The sequence below is a fragment of the Nyctereutes procyonoides genome, unplaced genomic scaffold, assembly GCF_905146905.1.
Source record: "Nyctereutes procyonoides isolate TBG_1078 unplaced genomic scaffold, NYPRO_anot_genome, whole genome shotgun sequence".
In the NCBI taxonomy this organism is placed as follows: domain Eukaryota; kingdom Metazoa; phylum Chordata; class Mammalia; order Carnivora; family Canidae; genus Nyctereutes; species Nyctereutes procyonoides.
In genome coordinates, this window is record NW_026575125.1 from 42,197,529 (window position 1) to 42,223,580 (window position 26,052).

Below are 26,052 nucleotides of genomic sequence, written 5' to 3' on the forward strand. Positions count from 1 at the left end.
GCAATGGGAGGGAGGGGTCTGCTGCAAGGTGCAGAACTACCTGGCCCCTACCAACCCCAGTAATCCTTTCTGTTCTCTCACTTCTTTCCCAAACCTGTTCCTCTGTCTCCCTACGATTCATCACTTGGCCCCCACACATCGTTATTCATGTACCTATTTAAACCTTGATTCATTCCCCCCTCCCGCTCATTTATCCCACGAACATTTACTAGAGTTCGCTCTCTGCGGGACTCCCAAATCCTAGGGCTTCTGGGTCCCCGAAAAGGGCTCTGACCCTTGTCCTAAGGAGGGGCTCCTATGGGTGGCTCAGTAAGTACATACACAGGCATTTCAAAATTGGCTTTAAATACTCATCAAGGCGCCAGGAAAGGGGACTGGGATGAGAACTTGTTACATGTGAATTTGGGGTTGGGGTGCCCTGAGAGAGAAGGGGACCCATCCGTCAGAGCAGCTGGGGTGCCCCACCCCCCACCCTGGGACAAGGGAACAGAGTAGAGGCCCTCTCTGGAGGGTCCCAGGGCCAACTGGGAGCCAGCCCTCCCTTCGAGGTAGATCATCGGGGAGGGAACGGAGGAGGAGCTCCCACGGTGGTGATGACAGACAGTCACATCCTTAGTGGTACTGCTGATAGCTGGGATAGCCTGGGGCTGGGGTACCCTCCTTAGGGGGCAGCTGGCTGGGGTCCTCCAAGAACGGGGGTGCTGGAGAGGAAAGAATCAGGTAAGAGTGAGATGCAGTGTACAGTCAGAACATTTTGCACCTTTCCCCAACTAGTGTCCGTCTCCCAGGTACTCACCATTGCGGAACTGCTGGGCAGTATAGCGAGTAAGGAGGATGCCAACACCCTCTATGAGAGCCAAGAGGATGCCCCCCATCATTGCTGAGCCCACCATGGCCAATGGGCCACCTAGGAGAGTGAAACGGCAGGGAGAAAGAGGTGAAGGCAAGGAGAACAGGGCAGAAGGGGCTGGGGCCGAGGGTCGGGGGCACTCACTGCGGGCAGCCAGAACAGCCCCAGTCAATGCTCCGCTGGTAATGGAATTCCAGGGATCTTCTTTGCCCCGCAGGCGCACCAGGCCACAGTCGATGGTGGAGAACAGCCCCCCCCACACTGCAAAGCTACCTGCAGAGAGCAAGGCCTAATCAGTGTTCCTGAGGAATCCCAAGAATCCACAGGTCATGGTCTGGGGACTTCTAAGGCCTGCATGCTCTGGCAATGAATGGGGAGAAAAACCCAGACACAAAGGCAGATAGTTAAACTCCTAGGGGATATTCCCCATCTGCCCCAGGGATGGCTCCTTCTTCAAGCAATCTCTAATTGCCATCGGCATTCCCCTCACCTTTGTTTGACAAATGTTTACAAGCAGATTTATCTTTTATGTGGCTTTTAACAGAGCAACACTGTTCTTCCTAACCATCACATAGAGGTAGAATTCTGATACTGGTTTAAGGGAGACAAAAACAGGTTACAAAAACCAGTTAATGGTATGATAGTTAAAGTGTTTATCGAGGCTTTACTGTGTGCCAGGACCTGTTTTCAGCACTGCATGTCATTTGACTTCTGAAGTCTTAAATTTGTTAATATTATTAAAGTACTTAGCAGGGCAGCCAGCACTTAGTGAGTACTATGTAAGTTACATAAACATAAATAACAAATTACAAAACAATTTCGGTGGTTATGGCTATCATCATCTCCATATTACTGATGAGGTTTGGGCAAAGGAAGCCACAAACCCAAAATCATGCATCAGGGAAGATCCAGGGCCCAGATTTAAACTCCAGAATCCACATTCTTGCCCCCCCCCCATATTAAATTATTGGGAAACATCACTGTCCCAGGCAGAGTTGGGGCTGGAATGTGGGCCCCACTTTGCAGTCTAGAACCAGGGATCCCTGGGTGGCACAGCGGTTTAGCGCCTGCCTTTGGCCCAGGGCGCGATCCTGGAGAGCCGGGATCGAATCCCACATCGGGCTCCCGGTGCATGGAGCCTGCTTCTCCCTCTGCCTATGTCTCTGTCTCTCTCTCTGTGTGTGTGTGACTATCAATCATAAATAAATAAAAATTAAAAAAAATAAGTTAAAAAAAAACCTTTTAGAACCAAAGGAGCAGCTACCCCCAACTTTGCAGATCTCCTAGGTCTCTCCAAGCCTCTTACCTCCAATCTGCGGGGCTCTGATCCTCACAGCGTTGATACTACCTCTCAATCGGTGCCGAAATCCCTGGGAAAAGTGAGGAGGCGGGGAGTCAGAATAGGGCTGAGGCCCCTGGCAGGCAGGGTTTCTAGCTTTTAAGACAGGGAACACGACGGGTCACGGATTGTCAGAAGTAGAGATGTGGAGCAGTGGCTGAGAACTAGGAGGCTGTGGAGCACCCTAACTTGGGCGTTCTCAGCTGTGGGTTGAGAAATTCGCATTCATCCAATGTTACTACTAGCACCTATCCCAGGCACCTGGCTGTATGCAGGGGTGGTGAATGAGACGGACCTAGCTTTTGCCCTCTCAAAGCTCACATAACAGTGGGAGAGACAGATCCCTAGCAGAGGTACAGATAAACAAGGCAGCTTTACACAGCCATACAGACCATAGAGGAAATAGAATAGAGAGACATGATAATAACTGGGGGGTTGGGAAAGGACTCTAAAGGAGGGGGCATTTGTGTTGAGGCCTTGAGGATGAGAACAGAAAATGTGGGTAAAGATCTGGGAAAGAGTTCCAGGAGTTGAGGGGAGAGACAGGACTAGGTATATAAATTACAGAGACCTTAGTAAATGGATAGCACTTAAAGCCAGGACGTTTGGTTAAGATCTTGGAAGAGGGTGGTCAGAAAGAGAAATGATTAGGTCACATTAAAAGCATTTTCTTGACTTTAAGGCTGTCTGCTTTCTGCCAGTTAAACTCTTGTCACTTCCCTGTATCCAGGTTTCTGACCCAGAATCTGCCTCTGGGGAAAATCTCTCTGGCTTTGCGCATACATTTAGAGTTTGGTAATGACCGTTTTCACGGCACAGCATTTCCACAGAGGAGCTCCAGCTGGGTGGCGCGGGGAGAGGGACAGAGAGCCGTGTTTGCAGTTCACCCCAAACCACAGATCCTGGAGCCAGGCCTGGCACATAGTAGGCTAGCCGGCACTGTAATGAGCAAGTTTTGGCAGCCCCACGCAGTGTTCATAGCAGTATCCCATGTGGGCATGGCAGGACCCCCACACTACCCAGGGAAGGCCACGACTCACAACAGGGGCATTGCGGAAGCCCTTGATGGCCTGGAAGACTCCACCGCCGATGACACCCATAGTGAAGGCTCCACCGCAATCGTCCACAATTCGCCATGGGCTGCAAGCCAAAAGGGAAGGGTGGGTTAAGTGAGCCCCTCTTCCCCCGCCATGGTGCACGGACTCTTTCCAATTGGGAGAGACCAAGTCACCCGAATGGGAAGCAGCACTTCAAATGAGATTATTTTCCCCCTCGTTTGAGCAAGAAATGGTGCAAAAGGGGAAAAGCATTAGTCTTTGCTCGCCCGCCCCTCCCCTCGAGGCCAAGCAAGGAATTCGCCAACTGCTTTACCACTACTAAAGACTAAATGAACTGATGAGACACGCAGAGTCAGCACCTTTAAGTCAGCGCTGTGAAAGTGTTAATTTGCTAGTACTGTTATTAAAGCAGGACGGGGTCGCACCTCCGTCCCCGACGATGAGCACGTCCAACCAAATCCCGTCTTCCCTCTCTTTTAACCGATCACAACTGGGAAAAACCAAGCGCAGGCCGTGGGGAGGATCCAGTCCGTCCGCCACAGGTTCACCCAGCCCCGCCCCCATCCACTAAAGCGACCTGGGAAAAGCCACGCGTGGTAACCCTGGGGATTTCCGCTCGACCCCGCACCACCCCCCAAGCTGGAATGGATTCGACCAGCGTGTCTCTTTTCCTTAACAAAGAGGGACGGGGGAGGGGATGCGGAGTCTGAGGAAAGGTTGAGTGGTTGGTCCCTGCACCGCACCTTCTCCGGGCTCACAGCTGCGGCCTCTCTTAACGGAGCCCGAGTGAGAGGAACGAAGCGGAGGGGAGCGGAAGGAGACCACAAACGTCTAAGAGTCTCCCGAGTCTGGGACGTGGCGCGGTGTGGCCAGCGCCTCCCCCGCCCGCCTCCCACAGCTGGCGGTGGCGCCGCAGCAACAATCCCGAGGCCTGTGCCCATCGCCGTACCAAGGCTCCCGAGCGTACTCCTCCATGGCGCCGGCGTCTGGCCGCGCAGTCCGGCTAAAGCCCGGCTAGGCCACGCCCCCACTGTAAACGCACACTGGCGCCGAGCTGTCCACCCATTCCAGGCCAGCGATTGGGTCGTTTTGCTGCTCATCAGGGCAGGCACACGCTCTCATTGGCCACCGAGTTTGCGTCATCTCCACTGCAGCCTGTGCGTCGCCCAGATACCTCAAGCGTCGGGGAGAGAGGACCTCGTTTGGTGTTTTGGGAGAAGGCCGTCGTGTGGTCCTCGTGATCCTAGCGGGGACGAGAGAGAGGTGGCCGACCTGTCAGCTTTCCACTGCTCGCGTGATTGCATTGGTAATGTCAGGGTGGGCGCATTTTTTGCAGCCGGAAGAGGTGCTTCATTCTGCTCCCCCGTCCCAGCGCTTTGGTTCCTCCCACCCAGCAGTCTTTGGGGGACGTTGGGTGAGCTCATTCCGGGAGCGCGGGGGAACTGAGCTTGGCCCCTTCGGCGGTGGGCGGAGCCGGGGCCTGGGCGAGGAACAGGGTCTTGGAACACCCAGCCTCGAGGGGAGGGTTGGTGAGAGTTTGGGTGTTATCGCCACTTATATTCCATCTTTTAGCCTGTAGGTTCCGTCTACCCAGCTATTGGTGCAGGTGGGTAAGTGAGGGATATATGCCGGGAGGAGGCGCTCGGTTTTAGGTCGGGTTTTGAATCCTCACTTGAGCTGGGTTGTTTTTTGTGAGCGTGTCTGTTCATCTGTCTGTCCCTAGGTCTGCCTGTTATCCGCTATGCCGCTGCCTGTTGCATTGCAGACCCGCTTGGCCAAGAGAGGCATCCTCAAACATCTGGAGCCCGGTGAGTGAGCTAAAAGCGGTTGGGCCTACAATGTGCCTGGCTTGACAGGCACTTCGTTGTTGATACCGCCACTCGATACCTAGCGTGGGCCTACCGCGCATCAGTCAGTGGCGTGGCGTGTATTGTTAACGGTATGGATTTCTGATATCCATTCCTACCGCGGGCTGGGGTGGGGGTGGGGAATACATGTTTCATCCTTAATATTGACGGTTAATGCCTTTTTGGGGCCTGTTGTATGCCACGCGCAATCCATCAGACGATCCACGGAAGTAAGGAGAGCTGACATTTTCCCTAGACGGTAGGGGGGTGCGGATACTGGGTTCTTTATGCTACTGATCACATTATTTTAGACGTGTTGTGAGGCCAGGCACTATGTTGGTGATCTATACCTTAGTGATCACCATATCAATTGCTGACATGTATTTTGGGTCTAGGTGCTTGGCATACACATAGTGGTAGAAAATGATGGTAGGATCTATCATTTCTACCTGCTGTGCTGTTCCTGCTAATATTTACACCTTATTATCGATCATAGTAAAAACTGGCATCTGTTTTGGGCTGCAGTGTGCTAGGCACTAGATTACATCTTATTTTCACCTTATTAATAAATGACATCTGTTACAAGCTACTCTGTGCCAGGCATATAGATCTTGTGGTTAATAATACTGGTAACAGTCGTTGCTAATTTTAAGCCTGTTGAGTACCAGGCTCTGTGCTGATGGTATATATCTCTTACTAACAATTCTGATGATTATAGCTAATACTCGCTTTGGGCCTATTGTGTGACAGGCACTATGCTGTTGCTGACATACACATTTCATTGTTAGTTATATCCACAGCCAAAATCTGTCATAGGTCTACTGAGGGTCATGTACCAAGCTGACAACATACATATTTTTTATTCTACTGATAGTAACTGACAGCTGTTGTAGTCCTGCTGTGTGTCAGGCCTCGGAACTGAATGGATGCGGAGCAGTGTTTGGATATATCCTTTCCTATCCAGACTTGCTACTCAATATACAGAATCAGAAACCCCATATTTACCAAGCTTGGGAGCTGAATAGATTTGGGCATTTTGTTTTTCAGATAAACTGCTTACTGTTCAAACTCATTTTATCCAAATAGATTGGGATAGCGTGGTGTCACATGCTTCCTGAACTCAGGAACTGGAGGATACATTTGTTTTGATGAATCCTTGTCTAAAATCTGAAACCAGATAGGTTTCAGTAACAGGATATCAAATCTCAAATCTTATCTGAACCCAGAAACAGAACAGATTTAGGTAAGTTTTTTGGCAAATCCCCTGATCTTCAGACACTTGGATTTGGAATGTGATATTTGCCATAGAAGGTGAGACCTGGCACACGCACACACATGGTCCATGTGAGTCTGAGCATGTCTCCAGGCTCTGACTGCAGGATAAGAATTCCTCTGGTCCTTACTGCTTTCCTCCACCCTGCTATCCTGCCAGAACCAGAGGAAGAGATTATTGCTGAGGACTACGATGATGACCCTGTGGACTATGAGGCCACCCGGTTGGAGGGCCTGCCACCAAGCTGGTACAAAGTGTTTGACCCATCCTGGTGAGCCTGGGGAACTGGGGCGGGGGGGCGGGGAGTCTGACATCTGACTTGACCTTTCCTGTGCTGGCTCTGGGCCTGGCTTTAGGGTAAATGGGGAACACAGGAAAGAGGTCTGGGGGTCCTCCTTCTGGGCTTCTGACATGGGGCAGGCATAAATAGAGACTGGGGAGACAGGAGTGGAGGCTACAAGGAGAGGACGTCTGTGTTGACACCCCTCCCCTTCCTCCTTCCCTGTGTCCATACTTCCATCCCACTGCCCCACAGCGGGCTCCCTTACTACTGGAATGTGGACACCGACCTCGTGTCCTGGCTTTCCCCGCATGACCCCAACTCCGTCGTTACCAAATCTGCCAAGAAACTCAGGAGCAATAATGCAGGTGAGTTGGCAGACCCAAGGGCAGATAAGGGTGCCCAAGTGCTTCTGGAGTCCTCAGAGAGGGGTCAGATACATGATAGTGGAGCAGGCATGGGGCTGGGGAGATGGGAAGGCCCCACCCCAGGCAAGGGAGGTGGTCGATGGCAGAGGCTGCTGGGTCCTGAGAGATGGAAGGAGGAAGGTCACTTCAAGGCTTTTGTGTCCCCAGATGCTGAGGAGAAGCTGGAGCGTGGCCACGAGAAATCAGACCGGAACCATGAGAAGCCAGACCGGAGCCACGAGAAGTCAGACCGGAGCCATGAGAAGTCGGACCGGAGCCATGATAAGTCTGACAGAGATCGAGAACGTGGTTATGACAAAGTGGACAGAGAGAGAGACCGGGACCGGGACAGGGACCGGGACCGCGGGTATGACAAGTCAGACAGGGAAGAGAGCAAGGAGCGGCGCCATCATCGCAGAGAGGAGCTGGCTCCCTACCCCAAGAGCAAGAAGGGTAAGCTGAGCAGCAGGGCAGGACTCAAGTACGATGGGTGAGGCATCACGGGCGAGCCATGTAAGGGAAGCCCTCGCTCTGCCCACGCAATTGCCTGAACCTGGGGCCTGGGACAAGGTGTTGTGCGCCATGGCACCCAGGCACCCCATTTCTTCATGGGATGGGGGAGTTTGTGATCAGGGGCTCCTTGTCCCTCCACTGGAGACCTCACTGTGCCACCTTCCCCAGCGGCAAGCCGGAAGGATGAAGAGTTAGACCCCATGGACCCCAGCTCCTACTCGGACGCGCCTCGGTAGGAGAACCCCTCATGAGCCCTTCTCTTTTCTCTGGACTCCCTTGTGCTGATGATCATTCCTTTTTTTCCTATCTCCTTCCCCCCGTTTGTCAGTTGTTGGGGTTGGCGGGGGGAGTGGGGAGTGCAGAGTGCCTCACATTTCATATTCCCAACCTCTAACCCACCATATTCCCTAATCCCTGTCACCCCCAGGGGCACATGGTCAACAGGACTCCCCAAGCGGAATGAAGCCAAGACGGGCGCAGACACCACAGCAGCGGGGCCACTCTTCCAGCAGCGTCCCTACCCGTCTCCAGGAGCTGTGCTCCGGGCCAATGCTGAGGCCTCCCGAACCAAGCAACAGGACTGAGCCTCCCCGTCACCCCACCGCCATCCCCGGGGTTTTTAATAAAAGCTTTTCAATGGATCGTGCCCATGGGGCCTGAGTGCTTTCTTTCCATGCGCTTTTGAGGCTTCCCAACCCAAGCCGGCAAGATGCGAAACACATTTTATTTGCAAAAACTCACCTAAGAAAGTGCGGGAGTGGCAGGGCTATGGGGGTAATGGGCTGGAGGCCAACGTGGGTCCTGTCCCACCCTCATTACCAGAGTTTGCTTGTGTCACCCCTGCATGGGAGCAGGAGGTGGTGAGGCCAAGTTGGAGTTCAGTGTCTACCTCCCCCCACCCCTAGTACTGATCAGAGTTTGGTCCCAGCTGGGCCAGGGCAAGAAGGGAGAACGAGGCCAAGCCAGCGTCTTCAATCCCAGCAGCTACGAACCCTTCACCTTGGTGAGCAACCTGTGGTGGGAATGGGGAGGAAAAGAAAAACACAGAGAGCTGGGGTGGGCTGGCAGGTGGGTGTCCTGAGCAAGCGAGGGCGACAGTGGTGAGGCTGGTAGTCCTGGGGTTAGTAATAGCCCACGCAGAGAGTCCCCTGGGTCAGAAAGCTACACGTGGACTAAATAAATACAACATCTTTATTTGGCATTGGGTCTCCTGATATTTGTTCATTACAGTTCCTTAGAAAACAAACCAGAAAAATCAGAACAAATTAATTAAAAATAAAGATCCAACGACCCTATGTACATAGAGCAAAGACAGCCCAGGCATCTCTTGCGCGTGCGTAGATATAGATGCACACATGCACACGCACACGTACACACACATCCTGGGAGACGGTTAAGGGGTTAATAAGCTTTGGGGAGTGCAGGGGACAGGTTCCACATTTCAGCATTTGAAGACACCCTCACCCTGTGACAGGGTGCCTCATACAGCTAGCTAGTGTGTATCAACAGTGTGATTGGCAGCTTTATTTTCCCTCTTGGGCTGTCTCAGACAAGAACCCTGCATCCGGCAACTGACAGTGTCTTAGATTCAATGAGATTCAGCCACTCCAAGGACCTCCCCCACCGGCTTTTCCCACACCCTGGATCATTCATTATCTGATTATACCACAAATTCCCAAACCATTAAAAAACAGATGCCCCTACCGCACCCTCCCCTGGACCAGGCTGATGCAGAACATCTTAATTCCCACCCCTTCCTTCCTCTTCCTCTCCACCCGCCCCCCTCCCCCAACTCCGGGGTGCTCACAGGCCCATTTTCAGGGGTCTCCCATCAGGAAAGCTGCCCCAAGGCCACATACAAAAAAGACCGGGCTGCTAATAGGGTCTGGTCCCTTGTGGTTGTGAGGGAGGCAAAAAGGCCTCAAGCTACAGGAAGCGGAACCCCACAGGTAGGCATCCATTGCTAAAGAGCTGTAGAATTTTTGTCCAATTTGTCCTTACAAAGGGGGAGGAGGGACCGCTGGGAGGGGCTCTCCCGAGAGAGCGTGGAAGACAGGACACCTCCAGCTGAGGGCAGGCAGGCAAAGAAAGGCCTTGAACGACAATACTGCCAACCCAGTCCCCAAAGCAGTTCACTGGGGCCGAGGAGGCAGCTCTCATGATCCCCCTCCAGGGGAAGGGGGCTCAGTCTACAAGGAAGGGTTTGTGTGATGCCCCACACCTGCTCCAAAGCCCCTGCAGAAGTCTCCATGACCTGGGAGAAAACACTTCCAATTCCAGAGGAGCCAGGCCCAGTGGCAGCTTAAGTCCCTCTGGATGCCCAACACCCTCCACCCAGTCCCCCTCCCTGTGGCCCCCCACCACCACCAACCCTCACTTCACCAGCACTGACTTCGGCAGAAAGGGCTCCGTGCTGAGGTCTGCGCGATGGGAAGACAGCTTGGGTGGCGGCGGCTGCCCGGGAGGCTGCTGGTGAGTGCAGGGCCCAGAGGTGGAGGCCGAGGCTGAGGCGGAGGTGGAGGCTATGGCTTTGGCGGTGCCTCGGGGAAGGCTGTAGAGGTAGACCGCACCGATGACCAGCCCCGCGCCCAGGGCAAACAATGGGTCCACGTGGAAGCCAAAGAGGCGGATGGAGGCAACAGTGGACAGCACAATGGACAGGGAGGTGGCAAAGCCCTTGAGGATGTTGTCGGCGTACTTGACGACAACAGCCACCAGCAGCCCGCCAAAGGCCTGATTGAATACCACGCCCCAGACGGCAGGTGTGTACCCAAAAAAGAAGCCGCGGCGGGCTACGGCTGTGCCCTCAGCCCACCAAAGCCCTACCAGGCCCAGTGCCGTGCCAAAGAGGCCCAGTTGCAGGTTGCGGAGCCACACCGAGCCCGAGCTGCCCTTGAGGATCTTCTCAAAGTAGACGCCCGCGAAGCCTGAGGACAGACACGAGGCCACGACGGCTGCAAGGCCTGCCCCGGGGTTCTGATCCAGTGGCCGAGGGCCCCCACCACCAGCTTGCTGTGCCTGGACAATGGCAACTCCAGTGAAGAGGAGCAACAGGGAGGCCCACTGCAGCCGGGAGAGGCTGCGGTTCAGCATGAGCACGGAGAACAGCGCCGTGGTCAGGATCTTCAGCTGGTACGTCACCTGCAGGGGGGCGGGCCACCAATGCGGAAGGCACTTAGGGGCTGTTCCCCACCTCCCCACCCCACGTGCCCAGGGGGAGGGATGGGGCAGGGCAGGTGACAAGAACAGCCAGCCAGGGGTGCCTGGGTGGCTCAGGCAAGTGGGCATCTGCCTTTGGCTTGGTTCATGATCCTGGAGTCCTGGTATCAAGCCCCAAGTTGGGCTCCCTGCTCGTGCTCTCACTCTTTCTCTCAAATAAATAAAATCTTAAAAAAAAAAAAAAAAGATCCAGCCATTGGCCACTGACTGACAGGCCAGTGACACTAAACAGCTCTGAGCTGCCTCCCAGAAAGTCCACAGCTAGGCAAGGAAGTCCTGGGCCACACCTGAGTCCACCCCTCCAAATTTTCTGGCTGTGTGATAAGGAATGAAGCACTTGGACCATGTCGGCCCAGACATTATCATCTGTAAAATACAGCTGTTGTGTGTGAACCAGCTTATGCAGTAGGTTAATGACGGAGTGACTGGCTCCTTGATGAGGCACACGCACGCATGTGTGCGTGTCTTGATAAATATGTACTAATGGAAACAAATCAGCCACAACGATAATGTTGGCACACATTTACACAGTGCTTGCTTTTGTGCCAGTGTGGGTCTGAGCACTTCATATGAATCCTTTCATTTAGTGCTCTCACTTATGAAGCAGATACTATTGTAACATGCAATGGAAGAATGAGAAGCCACAGAGGGGTTATGCAACTTGCCCAAAGAGCACACAGCTGGAAAGTAGCAGAGGTGGGATTTGAACCCAGAGAGCCTGGCTCCAGAGTATAGACTCTTTAACCGTGTTCCAGGGCCACCTGCAAACAGCCAAAAGCTCACCAATGCCAACCAAGGGTTCTTCCCGGGGATTATTTCTTTCAGCTGTCCCAGCATCCTGGTATGGAGGCATTCCCATTCCCAGTTCTCATGGATGAAGACACCGAGAGTGTGGCAAAGGTGACACAGATCATGCCCTCTGCAACCCTCCCTCACCAGCATCACATCTCCCCCATCCCAGCCAGTTCTGCCAAAGGCTGTGCTGGGCCTGGGGCTCACCTGGAACGTGGCAGCTGGCAGGTTGGAGATGGCCACGTACTGGAGGTTATTCTGCAGGGTGTAGATGAGGGAGGGCACTGCGAGCTTGAGTGTATCCACATACTGCACCAGGACAGCCTCATGCAGGAAGAGTGCCAGGTGCTTCACGTTACCTACGTGGGGGGAAGGACAGCCTCCCTTTAGTGCTGCAGATCCTCTGAGGGCCAGGACCGGGCCTACTCCTGTGTCTCCTCACCCCTGCCCTGACCTCCCAGGGACTCAGAGGAGGTCTGCACTCTCAGTTTCCCTGCAGTACAACTGCAGCTCTGGGAGACCTTTCAGCTCTCAGTTTAACGGATACCAATCGTCCTTAACTCTGTGTCTGAGAATCACGGACTGTATTCACACAGCATACAGCCCACCTCCCTGGCAGTGTCCCATTCGGGGCAAGCACTCAATACATGTGTATGTCCAGTGAAATAGTCAGCATTAGCTAGCTCGTGAGGTAGAAGCCTTAGCAAGCCTGCTGACCAGATGGGAGGTTTGAGACTCAACTTTTACACTTATCCTAGCTCTTTAACTGGCCTAAGAGCTTCCTGAGGGCAGGGACCATATCCCATTCGGATGCACATCCCTGTCAGCCCTACAAACAAGTGAAATGTCTGTCCTTGCCATATGGAAGAGTGGAAGCTTGACTATTTTTTTTAAATATTTTATTTATTCATGAGAGATACAGTGAGTCAGACACAGGCAGAGGGAGAAGCAGGCTCCCTGCAGGGAGCCCAAGGTGAGACTCAATCCTAGGACCCTGGGATCACGACCTGAGCCAAAGGCACTCAACTACTGAGCCACTCAGGTGTCCCTGGAAGCTTGACTATATTAAGCAGAAAAGTCTGGCTGGGACCTGCTCCCACCAACACATGAGAACACCCTCCTGAGGAGTAAGGCCTCTGCAAATCTCAACCCACTTCTTTGCAGTTCATCTTTTAAGTCTCAGTGAGTGTTGTTCCTCTGTGAAAACCCCACAACCACTGCACAAGGTTATCACAGGAACTCATGCTGAGGGCTCGTTCACAAAACCCTGTCCTTACCTTTCATAGCATTAATCCCAGGAGTAATTACCACTCTCGAACCCCTTACCCAAATCCTCTGGGCCCAGGGATTTGGGTGTTTGACATTTTCTAAGTGTTAGGAAGGTAACATGGTGTATCTAGCATGCACTTCACATTAACACATGCCACACGCATAGGGCTGTGCACCATAATCACACACATTCCTATTTCTGTGGCAACCTGGGTAAATGTTCACACCAAATGAGAAAAATTAAAAACCACCTATATACAAATAGCCCTACGTTAGGTCAGGCCAAGTTTTACCACAAAACTAAATCAGGAAAAAAAAAACATGGGGGAGGGGTTGAAATTGTAGATTAGAGGCAAAGGCCTGCGATTAAGTCTGTGCTTATTTGTTTCTCCTCACGTAAAATATCAGCCCTCTGTGGGCAGGATGCAGCCTCTATGGCCGGAGCAGGGCCTGCCACAGTGGGCACTGGAAAGTGTCTCAGAATCAATTGATAGCAGAGAAGATTTAAAAAAAGATAGGGGGCACCTGGGTGGCTCAATGGTTATCATCTGCCTTCAGCTCAAGTGATCCCGGGGTCCTGGGATGGAGTCCCACATTGGGCTCCACAGGGAGCTTGCTTCTCCTTCTGCCTTTGTCTCTGCCTCTCATGAATAAATAAATAAAATCTTAAAAAAAAACACAGAGCAGATGATGGACCTTGAGGGCATTACGCTAAGTGAAAGAAGTCAGACCCAAAAAGGCAAATGATTTCACTGACTTGTGGAATCTAAAAAACAAAGCAAACAGGGATGCCTGGGTGGCTTAGCGGTTGAGCGTCTGCCTTCGGCCCAAGGCATGATCCTGGAGTTCCAGGATCAAGTCCCATATCGGGCTCCCTGCATAGAGCCTGCTTCTCCTCCCTCTGCCTATGTCTCTGCCTCTTTCTCTCTGTGTGTCTCTTGTGAATAAATAAATAAAATCTAAATAAAATAAATTTAAAAACAAAACAAACAACAAAAATAGACTCCTAGAGAACTGTGCTTGCCAGTTGGGAGATGGGTGAAATAGGTGAAGGGGGTGAAAAGGTACAAACTTCTAGTTATAAAAACAAGTTAGTCACAGAGATGGAAAGTACAGCATAGGGAACACAGCCAGTAATATGGTAACAACTTTGTATGAGGACTACGCTGATCGTGGTGAGCACTGTGTAATGTAAAGAATTGTTCCAGCACGATGTTGTATACTTGAAACTAATATTATAGGTGACCCTTGAACAAGAGTTAGGGCACTGACTCCCCCACACAGTTAAAAATCCACATAGAACTTTTGATACCCCTCACTCCCAGACTTAACTCCTAATAGCCTCCTAGTGACTGAAAGCCTTACTGATAATATAAACAGTTCATTAATATGTATTTTGTATATGTATTATATGCTGTGTTCCTATAATAAAGTACACCAGAGAAAAAGAAAAGCATGAGGAAAATACATTTTTAGTACTGTACTGTATTTATTAGAAAAAAACCTGCATCTTGGGATCCCTGGGTGGCTCAGCAGTTTGGCGCCTGCCTTTGGCCCAGGGCGTGATCCTGGAGTCCCGGGATCGAATCCCACATCGGGCTCCCTGCATGGGGCCTGCTTCTCCCTCTGCTTGTGTCTCTGCCTCTCTCTCTCTCTCTCTCTCTCTCTCTCATGAATAAATAAAATCTTAAAAAAAAAACCTGCATCTAAGTGGACCTGCACAGTTTAACCCATGTTGTTCAAGGGTTAACTGTATATGTCAACTATACTTCAATTAAAAAAGAAAGGGGGGGATCCCTGGGTGGCACAGCGGTTTGGCACCTGCCTTTGGCCCAGGGCACGATCCTGAAGACACGGGATCGAGTCCCACATCGGGCTCCCAGTGCATGGAGCCTGCTTCTCCCTCTGCCTGTGTCTCTGCCTCTCTCTCTCTCTCTCTCTCTCTCTCTCTCTGTGACTATCATAAATAAATAAAAATTAAAAAAAAAGAACAGGTGAATTTCCAAACTGCTGCCTCCCAGGGCCACATGGAGCTAATGAATGGGAAAGAATGTTTTCTTCAGAGATACCTGGTGGCTCAGTTGGTTAAGCATCTGCCTTCAGCTCACATCATGATCCTGGGGTCCTGGGATCGAGCCCCACACTGGGCTTCCTGCCTGGCGGGAAACCTGCTTCTCCGTCTCCCTCTGCCTGCCACTCCTCCTGCTTGTGCTGTTAAATAAAGTCTTAAAAAAAGGTTTCTTAGGGTGCCTGGGTGGCTCAGTTGGTTGGGTGCCCCTTAAGCTTGGGTCCTGATCCCGGGTTCCTAGGATCGAGCCCTGTGTCGAGCTCCCTGTTTTGCAGGGAGCCTGTTTTCTCTCTCTCCCTCCCTGTTTGTGCTCTCCTTCTCTCTCAAATAAATAAATAAAATCTTTTAAAAATTAAAGAAAATGTTTTCTTCAGTGTAAATACTGACAGCAGAGCTAGAATGTACACCTGCAATCTCTACACAGGCAAGGCCTTTATTTTTTGAAGATTTCTTTATTATTTTTTTAAAGATTTTATTTATTTATTCATGAGAGACACAGACAGAGAGGCAGAGACACAGGCAGAGAGAGAAGCAGGCTCCATGCAGGAAGCCTGATGTGGGACTCGATCCTGGGACTCCAGGACCATGCCTTGGGCCAAAGGCAGGCACTAAACCACTGAGCCATCCAGGGATCCCAAAGGTTTCTTTATTAGAGAGGGAGTGTGCAAGCGCAAGTGGAGGGCAGGGGCAGAGGGAGAGGATCTCTAGCAGACTCCCTGCTGCTGAGTAAAGAGCCAACATGGAGCTCGATCCCACAGCCCTGAAATCATGACCTGAGCTGAAATCAAGAGTCTGATGCTTAACCAAATGAACCACCCAGGCGCCTTTATAGAGAAACAACTGGCAACATTTTAAAGCTGGCCTTTAGGAAGGTGTTTAAACTAGTAGATAAAATCAAACTTATAGGAAATACAGGGGGTAGAAGAACATGTTAAATGATACCACAGGGAGGCAGCCAGCAAAATCCAAGCTACCCAAAATATACAAGACAAACGACCTGCTCTCTTCAACAAATTTACTACAGATAAAAAAGAGTTAGAGAAGGGGTGCCTGGGTGGCTCAGTGGTTGAGCATCTGCCTTTGGCTCAAGGTGTGATCCTGGGGGGAGCCTGCTTCTCCCTCTGCCTGTGTGTCTCTCATGAACAAACAAATAAAATCTTAAAAAAAAAGAGCTGGGTGGGAACCCCTGAGGTTAACAGACCTAGAAGCCATAATGAATTACAAGACACTGACCTTATATAAACCTGATTGAAACAAACTCTTAAAAATTCTTTTTTTATTCATGCGAGACACAGAAAGGCAGAGACATAGGCAGAGGGAGAGGCAGGCTCCATGTAGGAAGCCCAATGTGAGACTCGATCCCGGCACTCCAGGATCACACCCTGTGCCAAAGGCAGATGCACTCAACTGCTGAGCCACCCAGGCGTCCCCAAAATTCTTAAAAATTCTTATGATATTTGAGAAAGCATTGTAAATCTGATTAAATGACTGGATATTTGAATATTTTGTTAATTTTAAGAATTACTGTTAATTTTTTGATGTATGATTTTTAGATATTGTGGTTATTTTTTAATGTACCAAAATATTTTGATAGTAAGAGGGTGGGGGATTTACTTCAAAATAATACTTACTACATGTGGGACATACTGCAGTGTAATAAGGCAAGGGGTGGATAGGTAGGCAGACATGTAGATTGAGTGTACATCTACTCAGTGTAGAGGAGTGGATAATCACTGATGCTGTTAATGGCAGAGTGGCCATGAGTTGACAATTGATGAATCTGGGTGATGGGTACATGAACATTTTAATATTTTATTATTCTCTCCGAGTTTGTGTATATTTAAAGTTATCCAAAATGCAAAGTTAAAGGGAAATAAATGAACCTAAGTATCCCCTACTACCTTATGGACACAAATTGTCTCACTCCTACAGTCCACAGAGGCCAGCTCCCAGATGTTAGGAGTACAATAAAAGTGTGGATGCAGCTACTCATAGCTGGAGTGATAAGGCAGATGAGCTGCACTTACACACTCCCCAGGTGGTTTCAGAGACACAGTGATATAGTGATATTCCCCCAGCAAATCCTCCATATGGGCATGGGTACACACACACACACACACACACACACACACACAGTCCCACCCACTGACTCCAGTGCAGCCCTCTCCCCTTGCTGTCTCATACCCCTCTTTTGTGCGAAGAGCAGCAGCAGGCAGGTGAGACCTTTGAGCACTTCGGCCATGACCACAGCAGTGGTGGCAAAGAAGCGGTCCCCAGGCAGTGTGCGGGCGTAGCGGATGCTGAGGATGAGGGAGGCATTCTGGACCACCAGCACAGCTAGGGATATGTATTTGAGGCGCCGGTGAGCTGTGGGAAATGGAATGAGCAAGGAGGAAGAAGGGGTCAGAAGATGCTGGGGCACAGCCACACCACCACCTTCCCCTTCACTCTTTTCTCAACCAGGATCCTCCTAGCCATTGCCACTTCCTCACTCTGCCTCCCTATCCTGACCCAATGGGGTCTGAATCCCATCTACTTCCACTGCTTCAACAGGCAGAAGAGCCACAAAGGGGGAAGTAGGCCTCACCCTGTCCAGCCCATACCCGGAATCCTTGCTGAGCTATCAGGAAATGGCTGGAGCAGGTGCTGGACACACTTGGCCCCCTCTCTCCCTCCTCTGTGTGAGAAGCAACTCACAGAATACCAATAATATTCTCAACATTTATTGAGTGCTGACCATCTGTCTATCACTGGGGTAAAGGATTTATATGGATTACCTCAGTAGACCCCTACACTGCTCTGATCTCTGAGTGGGCTACAAGGATTCCATTCTGTGGGTGAACAAACTGAAAGTTTATATGAGATGATGCTTCTTTTTAATGAGGGGTTGTCCTATGTAAAGAATAATACCTGAATACAGGGAATGAGACCATGGTATAAGGCATGTCCAGCCCCTAAAGAATGGTCTTTCTCCCATCTAAGATACTATTCCATTCCCTCACACTAAGAGTTATCTCTCCAACCCCTACCTTCTATGACCACCAGAGTCCTCCTGACCCAGAATGGTTTCACAAACATAAGAAATAATTCCTCCACAGTCTCTAGGATTGAACTCCATATAATAAATGGTTACTGCACCAAGCACGGTCTGGTTCCCTCGAGGACATAAGGAAATATTCCCCTGTACTCCACATGGTCCTGTCATCCTCCCACCACCACACCGCTCCTACCTCCAGCCAAGGAATCATTCCTTGTTCAACTCACACTCACAACAAACTCTCCCTGCTATAAAGAAGGGCTCCACACCCTTAGAATGTCTTTTCTCTGCCATATAAGGAAGGATCCTCCCACTCCAATATACAAGGAACTCTTACTGGATGAGGAAGGAACCCCCCAGAATGGTCTTCTCTCCTTATAATGGACATCCCAATCCTCAAAATGGACCTCTAAGTCAGGTAAGGAAGGACCTGCCCCACACTAATTCACAATAGCCCCTATCCCTTTATAAGAAGAAACCACCACCCTCAGAATAGCCTCTCTCTTCTAGAAGGAACAACGTTCCCAACCTCAAAATGCTCTCTCCCTGCTCTAAGGACGGACCCCCTACACACTCAGAATGGTCTTAGTGGTCTTAGCCTCCCCCAAAGGCTAAAACCCCCCAGACTCAGAATGATCTCTACTGTCCATATGCAAAAGGGACCCTCCCATCACCCTCAGAAAGGTCTCTTCTCCGCTTTCCAACACACTCACAATAGCCATTCCGTCCTCCCTCCCCAACCCCCCGCTACATACACACATAGGTCGGTCCATACGGGATGCTCCCTCTCGCTTCAGTGAGGAACCTTCCTGACCCCTCAGCGATCCTGACCCTCGCCCCGCCGCCGCCGGGTCGACCACAGCCTGTCTCACCCGCACTAGCGGTTCCAGGCTCCAACGCCCCCGCGGAAACCGCCCCTGGCCCAGCCGCCGCGGTGGAACCGCCGGACCCCACCGCTGCCATGTTGGCATCTGCCTGGTCCGTCCCCTCGGCAACAGCAGGGCACTTCCGTGTCCGTCACTTCCACTTCCGGCCTCCGTGATGGAGATGGGGAGAGTGAAGGGCTGGCCAGAGCAGTAGCTCTCCTCGTCCGCTCCCCAACAGTGAGTCTAAGACCGCAGCCTTGGGATTTCCAGATTTCGTTGGGATGGGGAAACCCGACTAGTGACCGCCTCGGCCTCCTGCCGTCTCTACCGAGCCTCATTGGTTCCTTCCAGTTACTAGACCCGCCTTCGTCTTCATTGATTCCGCTTTCCAGATTGCCCGCCCATCGTGTGTCCTTGTCTCATTGGTTCAGCGAATTCTCATCTATCTCGGCTCCTCATTGGCACCTTCTACAGATGATCCCGCCCTTTCCGCACCCAAACTCCTGGGTACCTTTGTGATTGGACCGAAGTTCCTCTTTCCCCCACCTCCCAGTGAAGCCCCACCCCTTAGAGAGCCCGCGGGCGTCTGGGAGGAAACAGACTGAGGGGGCGGGGCAGGTGAGGGTCTGGCAGTTAAGGGAGCCTAAGCCAGCAGAGCCTTTGGGGCCGCACAGGTGAGAAGGCATAGAAGTGAGACTGAGACGGAGAGTAGGGAGGATAAGCGAGTTCCCACTGTGGAGGGAAACTGCGAAGGGGACAGTAAGCCACCAGGTGAGGGGCTTTCAGCTTAGCTTTTGAAAGCGGGGCAAGAGGGACGCCTGCGGGGCTCAGCGGTTGAGCGTCTGTTTTTGGCTCAGGGCGTGATCCTGGGAGTCCCAGAATCTAGTCCCACCCCGCATGGAGCCTGCTTCTCCCTCTACCTCTCTCATGAATAGGTAAATAAAATCTTAAAGCGGGGAAAGAGAGGGTACAGCTGATGTCAGGGCAGGTATGTGGAGAAGCGAGGAAGGAGATGAGAGGGATGAACAAGACCAGGGAGAGGTGAAAAGGTAGGGGCAAAACGCATGGCTTACACTCAGGATGTTATTGGGAAACGAGGAAGGGCAGGGAAGGCTTTTGTCAGTGTCCAACCCCGCCCCCCCCCCGTGACCCTAAAGGTCTTTTTTTCCCTGTGGGAGAGGGCTTTATTTTCCTCCCCTGGAATGGAGGGGGGCAGTTTTCTCTGTCCAGACAAGCCATCTTTGACTGGGGACAGGTCTCCAACATCTTCAGTGTCTATAGTATCTCCACGGTGCCCTTCTGCACATCCTGGGAGCTACGTAAGAGCTGGAATGGGGGAAATCAAGGTTTTCTTTGTGGTCATGCTTAACTGAACCCATAAAAGAGCTTTAGGACAGTACCACAAGGCTAAGGCTTCCCAAGGGCAGAGGAGAGATCCAGCCCACCTTGCTCATGGCTCAGCACACAGTAGATGCTCCATAATTGCCTCACTCCATCTACAAATGGCCATTTGCTTCTGGTTCTATTACATCTATCAAATAGTGGGTTTCATTGCTTAATTTACAAATGGCCAGTCACTCTGATTCTATAACATTTATTAAATAGTGGGTTTCCACACATGGCTTTTTAAATAATCCAGGCAGGGGGAGAAGGAAGAGGAGGACACAGTTGGAGCTCCCTTCCCACCAATACATAAGTATTTACATTTCAGCAACTGGATAATCCAGGCTCAGAAGGAGGCAGCAAGAATCCGAAAAAGATGGAGAGGGGGAGCCCCAGGAGAACAAACGACAAGACTTATTTCCCCCACCCCATCCCCCAAAAAACCATCTACCCCATCCTAGCGGACTCTGGTGGTGTCCATCTCCCATTCCTTCCCAAATCATGGAAGTAGGGTTCTCCTCACCAGAATAAGAGCACTTGGGATAACAGAGTAGGGTCCCCTCACCAAAAAATAAAAATAAAAAATAATAAAAATAATAAAAAATAATTAAAAAAAATCCTGGAAAAACAATAGGGCATTACCTCTCCCAGAATAAGCAACCCTGGGCTGAGGTAGGCAAGCAGCTTGACTGAATATAGGACCCTGGGCTAGGGGGAATGGGTCCCTTTGCTAAAGTAAGAGCTGCTGGGGCATTGGAAGGAAAGCACCCTTGCCCAAGTGAGAGCATTTGAACTAAGTGTGTGTGGTGGTAGCAGGAGGTGCCAGTGTAGGGGTTACAACTCATCAGAATAGGAGTCCTGGGGCTCAGAATGGAAGGAACTTCAACCAAATAAACACCCTTAGCAAAATGAGAAACAAGGAAGCCCCGCCCCCTCCAGAATAAGAGACCATAAATTCTGGGAGGAAGGCTCCTTAGCAGGATTGGGATGGGGAGTGGGCAGACTTGGCTTATGTCTCCTGACCCCTGATCCCCAATCTTTGACCCTAGTAACACTGGATTTTTAATGACCTGTATAACCAGGTCAACAGATGTCCATCTATCCCTGTGGCATGCCATGGGACGGCTGTTCCAACTAGTGGGGGGCCTGGCTAGGACTAGGGCAGCAGGGACCAGGCCAAAGGGGTGGGACCCCCCTTGGGGGTATTGAGGGGTGCATCCTCAGCTGGGGTCTGCATCCAGGGGTCCAGCAGTATCTCCTCCAGTGAGGGTCGGGCAGAGGGTTTGGGGGCCAGGCACCGGCGGATTAGGGCACAGCAGTCTGCAGATCAGAAGCATAGGAGATTAGCAGTCAGTTGGGGGCACTAGACCCTGGGAAGAATGGCATCTACTGAGCTAGGACTGGTGAAGGCCTCACCTGGGGAGACATGGGCAGGGAAGTGGAGCTCAGCCTCCAGAATCTCCTGGTCCCTCTCAAACGGAATGTCCCCACACACCATGTCATAGAGGAGGATACCCAGTGACCAGACAGTAGCTGGGAGTGCATGGTACTGATGACGAGAGATCCACTCTGGGGGGCTGTACACCCTTGTCCCTGCACACAAGACAGAGATTAGACCACTCTCTGCTAATGCCCTTCTCCCACCCCACCCTCCCCAGGAAGCATGATCCCCTTGCCTGAATTAAGAGAACTCACTATCTAAGCAGGGTCCCCTCACCAGAATAGGAGTTCTTTAACTATAACAACAGAGTCCCCTCAACAGAAAAAAAAAGCCCTTACAAGTAACAAAGGATCCCTTTACCAGACAGAAAAGGAACATTCTGGATAATAACACACCCCCTTCACCAGGTCTGGGCACTGTCAGAAGATGGACAAGGCTTGAGAGTCCCCAGTATTAAAACTCATAAAACACAAGAAATTTATAAAGGTGCAATATAGATCAAGGAGCACAGGCCACCCCAGCACTAGATGTTAAAGATCCAGAGACCATAAAGATAAAAGGTAACCCCCCCACACTTGAGATTTAGGGAAGACTTACCATCAAAATCAGTATAGGGTTCATCATGAAGCAGGGCACCGGAACCAAAATCAATCAGTTTGGCACAGCCCCGGCGGAGGTCCATCAGGATGTTCTCATCCTTGATATCACGATGGACAACTCCACGAGCATGGCAGTGGCGAACAGCTGCCACTACCTGAGCAAACAGGCAGCGGCTTCGGCCTTCACCTAATGGGCCCTGCTCTGTGATGTAGTCAAAGAGATCCTGGGCAGGCAAGGGCCGTTCGAGGACTAGCATAAAGCCTTCTGGTGTCTCAAACCAGTCAAGCAGGCGGATCACGCCAGGGTGCCCACCACCTGCACCCACCTTCCATAGCAAAGCCACTTCCAGGGGGCATGTAACTGAGTCTGACTGTGGGGGGAGGGGGGGAGAAAAGAGAACACAGACATCAGGCCAGCAACTCTGAGGCTGACTTCTTGCCTGAACTTACATCAAAGCCCATCATGCTCCTGTGTGGCCTTCAGCAACCCACTTCCCTTACCTGAGCCTCTCAGTTTCTTCGTCTGAAGGGCTCAAACATAGCCCCTGGAAAGGTGCTTTGAGCCAAAGCCTATGCATATCTGGCATATTATAGATAGGAGCTCAGTAAATGTTTGAGTAAATGAAAGTAGTTCTTTTAAAAAGGCCTTCTTGGGGCACCTGGGTGGCTCCCTGTTGAGCATCCAGCTCTTGGTTTCAGCTCAGGTGGTAATCTCATGGGTCCTGGGATCAAGCCCCACACTGGGCTCTGTGCTCAGCTCCACAGGAGTCTGCTTGAGATGTTCTCTCCCTCTGCCTCTGCCCCTCCCCCCACTCTCGCATGCATGTGCTCTCTCTGAAATGAATAAATCTGTTTTTGGTTAATAAAAGGCCTTCTGGGGGATCCTTGGGTGGCGCAGCGGTTTAGCGCCTGCCTTTGGCCCAGGGCACGATCCTGGAGACCCGGGATCGAATCCCACGTCGGGCTCCCGGTGCATGGAGCCTGCTTCTCCCTCTGCCTGTGTCTCTGCCTCTCTCTCTCTCTCTCTCTCTCTCTCTGTGACTATCATAAATAAATAAAAAAATTTAAAAAATATATTAAAAAAAATAAATAAAAGGCCTTCTGCTGAAGATGCAACTGATGAACACTATTATGTAATAATGTATCTTTTGTTCACTGGCATCTTAGAAGAGATTAGAACAGTGCTTTACATATAGTAGGTGCTCAATAAATGTTAAACAGTTGAAAGCACTTTATAGCACGGTCTGGCACAGAGTTAGCAAGCAGTAAATACTATTGTATAATGGTTTGTGTTTTGTCACTGACTATAACACTGCGTGGTAACAGGGTCGGGCTTCATACATATTATTAAATAGGTAAAAGCAATGAATAGAAAAGGACTTGGCACAAAATGAGCTCTCAATAAATGTAATATTTTGCCAAATGCCTAAAATTGTGCCTGGCACATAGTAGGTGCTCAATATACATTTCTTAAATATCTGAAAGTGATTAATTGCAAAGGAACAAAGAACTCAATAATACTATCATGTGTTTTGTCACTGTCACTAAACTAGAAAACTGTCACTGTCATCTAGAACTGTGTTGAATGCAAGCACTTAGTGGGACATGGAACACAGTAACCTTTGATGATGAAGCAAAACTGGAGACACACAGTGCTCAAAAAAGGCAGAAATGCTAGGCCACAAAAGCCACCCCATGCTAGAAGTGGGCCCACGGACAAGCCAGAATTAGCTTTCCTGACTGAGGTGGGGCCCTCTCCTGGCCAGTTCTCTGACATGCATAGCTGCAGACAGGTTTTCTCACGGTGATGAAAATTCCGCTACTGCGCAGGCGAACCTTCTCCCTTCGGGTCCCACAGCCTGCGCAGGCGCATTCTCCCGCAGAGTCCGCCAGGGGGCGCTCCCGCCCCTACAACTTGCCCAGACCCGCCCTGTTGTCCGTTAGCGTTCTAACGGCCGAAAAGAAGCAGCCACCGTCACCATGGCAACCAGTGACCTCTGCCCCTCTTCCCCCACCAGCATGCCCTGCGGGCAGCCCCTGAAGCAGTGTTTGGACGGAAGAGGAGAAAGGAGGGTTGGAGGGGGAGAATCCAAGGGCCCTAGGGGAGCTGGGGTGAGTCAGAACTGTATGGAGGTGTGGATGTCACTACAGGGGAGTAAACACAGGCTGGTAGGAGTGTTCTCCACACCGTTACAGGGCCCACGGAATCATACAAGCCCTAGAAAGGCAAGTGGTGGTGGTGGTGGGGGGTGAGTCCATCTTCAGGGATGGCGTCGCCAGGTCAGGGACTCCAAAGACACTCACCAAGGGGGACCAGCCCAACACACGATTCCGGGGGATCACTTTGATGGCCACCTGGAGAAAAGGGCTGAGGTGAGGGGGCCAGCAGACGACCCCCAGGCCCCTCCCAGTCTTGACCCTCACCCTAGGCTTTCTGGTCCCAACCTCCCCACACCGCAACCCAAAATGAGCTGGAGCTTCTTCCCTGGCCTCCAAGTCCCCAGAACCAAGTTCACCTCTCCCATCATCCTTGGCCCTGAGTTCTCCCTTTTCAGGATTCAGAACCCCTCACTCCAGGTCCTGAGTTCTGAATTTCCTAATACTCGAAGCCCTTGATCTTCCCATCCAGCTCCAAGACCCCCCCCAACTCTGTACCGGGGTCCTGGTCCTCAGGACTCCACGCTGGACACCTGCCCTTGAAATCCGCCAAATCTCAGCTCTAGGCCTCCACCTTCCCACACAGATACACATCCCCTGGATCCCAGGGTCTAGAGTCCTTACGACCCCCACTCCTCAGTCTCACTTCCTGGACTTTTAGAATCCCTGCCCTGAACCCCCCGCCCCATATACCCACCTGGATCGCCACACAAACAAGCGCGCGCACGTGCGCGTGCTCGGGCACCCCCATCAACCCGGATCCCGGTCCTCATGACCCTACCACGCACACATTGTCGGCTCATCCCCTGGTCAATCAGCATCCCAGCCCGGGACTCCCGCCCCCGCCACACACACGCACACACAAGGACGCACAGACACACAACACCCCTGACCCTCCCAAGACTCTCGTGGTTGATACCTGGAGTCGATCTGTGACGCGATGTCCTGCGAAGACGGTACCAAAGCCCCCCTTACCAAGAAGGGGGCCGAGTCGGTACTCAGCCTCGAACGCTTCGCGATCCTTGCCTCCTACGCAGGCGGAGGCGAGGAAGTCAGGGTGGCTGCATGCAGAGCCCGGCCGCGACCCTCTCCCCCCTCCCCCCCCGCCGCCCTCAACCAATTCAGCCTGCCTGGCCTAGTCGCGGTAGGGGAGCCTTGCTCACCTGGCGGCGGCGTGGGGGTCACGGGGGCCACGGGGAGCCCTTGCAGAGGCTTAGTCAACATGGAGGTGGTGCTGCGCAGATTGAGCCCGCTGAGCCCGCAGGGCGTGGACGCCCGGGGTAGCGAGGCTGGGGAGCCAGGACTTGGGGGCGCCAGGGTGGAAGGCAAAGAAGCTGATGGCCCAAAAGCGCCCGCAAACAGCACAACGTTAAGATTCGACGCGCGCGCCAGCCCCAAAGCTACTGAGCCGGGGCACGCGCCTCCCGAGAGAGTCGCCCCGGGCGACAGCCCCGCCCACTTGGCTTTGATCAATCCGGACGCGGCACCTGCTGTACCGCAGCCAATCGGAGCCAGTCCTTATTTGCATACCACCCTCAACGTTTCAAGTACCCCCCCTTATGCAAATACGTGCCCGGATCTTCCACGGGGGCCGGGCCCGCATGCAAATGTGGGGGGCGCACCCGAAGAGGAAACTGGTTCTGGGAATCCCTTT

General features: G+C 51.8%; 4 protein-coding genes across 10 annotated transcripts; 1 reads left to right on the forward strand and 3 right to left on the reverse strand.

Annotated features, from left to right (window-relative positions):
- Window positions 1-324: 324 nt before the first annotated feature.
- TIMM17B (translocase of inner mitochondrial membrane 17B) lies at window positions 325-4,288 on the reverse strand. 2 transcript variants are annotated; one of them, XM_055338753.1, is made up of 6 exons: window positions 4,197-4,288; window positions 3,230-3,329; window positions 2,157-2,220; window positions 995-1,123; window positions 797-907; window positions 325-701 (listed from the first exon to the last, which is right to left on the reverse strand). In XM_055338753.1, exons 1-6 carry the CDS (start codon window positions 4,220-4,222, stop codon window positions 613-615), a joined length of 519 nt encoding a protein of 172 aa, XP_055194728.1. In that variant the 5' UTR covers window positions 4,223-4,288; the 3' UTR covers window positions 325-612. The 2 variants fall into 2 exon arrangements, with proteins under 2 accessions (XP_055194728.1, XP_055194729.1); XM_055338754.1 differs by lacking the exon at window positions 4,197-4,288 and adding an exon at window positions 3,991-4,157.
- A 108-nt stretch (window positions 4,289-4,396) lies between these two features.
- Window positions 4,397-8,213, forward strand: PQBP1 (polyglutamine binding protein 1). Of its 4 annotated transcripts, none has more exons than XM_055338752.1 (8): window positions 4,397-4,553; window positions 4,820-4,857; window positions 4,971-5,055; window positions 6,527-6,638; window positions 6,903-7,015; window positions 7,223-7,507; window positions 7,736-7,799; window positions 7,995-8,213. In XM_055338752.1, exons 3-8 carry the CDS (start codon window positions 4,989-4,991, stop codon window positions 8,149-8,151), a joined length of 798 nt encoding a protein of 265 aa, XP_055194727.1. In that variant the 5' UTR covers window positions 4,397-4,553; window positions 4,820-4,857; window positions 4,971-4,988; the 3' UTR covers window positions 8,152-8,213. The 4 variants fall into 4 exon arrangements, with proteins under 4 accessions (XP_055194727.1, XP_055194726.1, XP_055194725.1 ...); XM_055338751.1 differs by having other exon boundaries at window positions 4,820-4,853; XM_055338750.1 differs by having other exon boundaries at window positions 4,971-6,638.
- Window positions 8,214-8,271: 58 nt separating this feature from the next.
- On the reverse strand, window positions 8,272-19,185 carry SLC35A2 (solute carrier family 35 member A2). 3 transcript variants are annotated; one of them, XM_055339162.1, is made up of 5 exons: window positions 18,708-19,184; window positions 17,100-17,282; window positions 11,786-11,937; window positions 9,960-10,708; window positions 8,272-8,579 (listed from the first exon to the last, which is right to left on the reverse strand). In XM_055339162.1, exons 1-5 carry the CDS (start codon window positions 18,913-18,915, stop codon window positions 8,552-8,554), a joined length of 1,320 nt encoding a protein of 439 aa, XP_055195137.1. In that variant the 5' UTR covers window positions 18,916-19,184; the 3' UTR covers window positions 8,272-8,551. The 3 variants fall into 3 exon arrangements, with proteins under 3 accessions (XP_055195137.1, XP_055195138.1, XP_055195139.1); XM_055339163.1 differs by having other exon boundaries at window positions 18,825-19,183; XM_055339164.1 differs by lacking the exon at window positions 8,272-8,579 and having other exon boundaries at window positions 8,745-10,118; window positions 18,825-19,185.
- Window positions 19,186-20,402: 1,217 nt separating this feature from the next.
- On the reverse strand, window positions 20,403-25,796 carry PIM2 (Pim-2 proto-oncogene, serine/threonine kinase). Its single transcript, XM_055337707.1, has 6 exons — window positions 25,562-25,796; window positions 25,318-25,427; window positions 24,546-24,596; window positions 22,240-22,612; window positions 21,618-21,794; window positions 20,403-21,521 (listed from the first exon to the last, which is right to left on the reverse strand). Exons 1-6 carry the CDS (start codon window positions 25,620-25,622, stop codon window positions 21,358-21,360), a joined length of 936 nt encoding a protein of 311 aa, XP_055193682.1. The 5' UTR covers window positions 25,623-25,796; the 3' UTR covers window positions 20,403-21,357.
- Window positions 25,797-26,052: the final 256 nt, after the last annotated feature.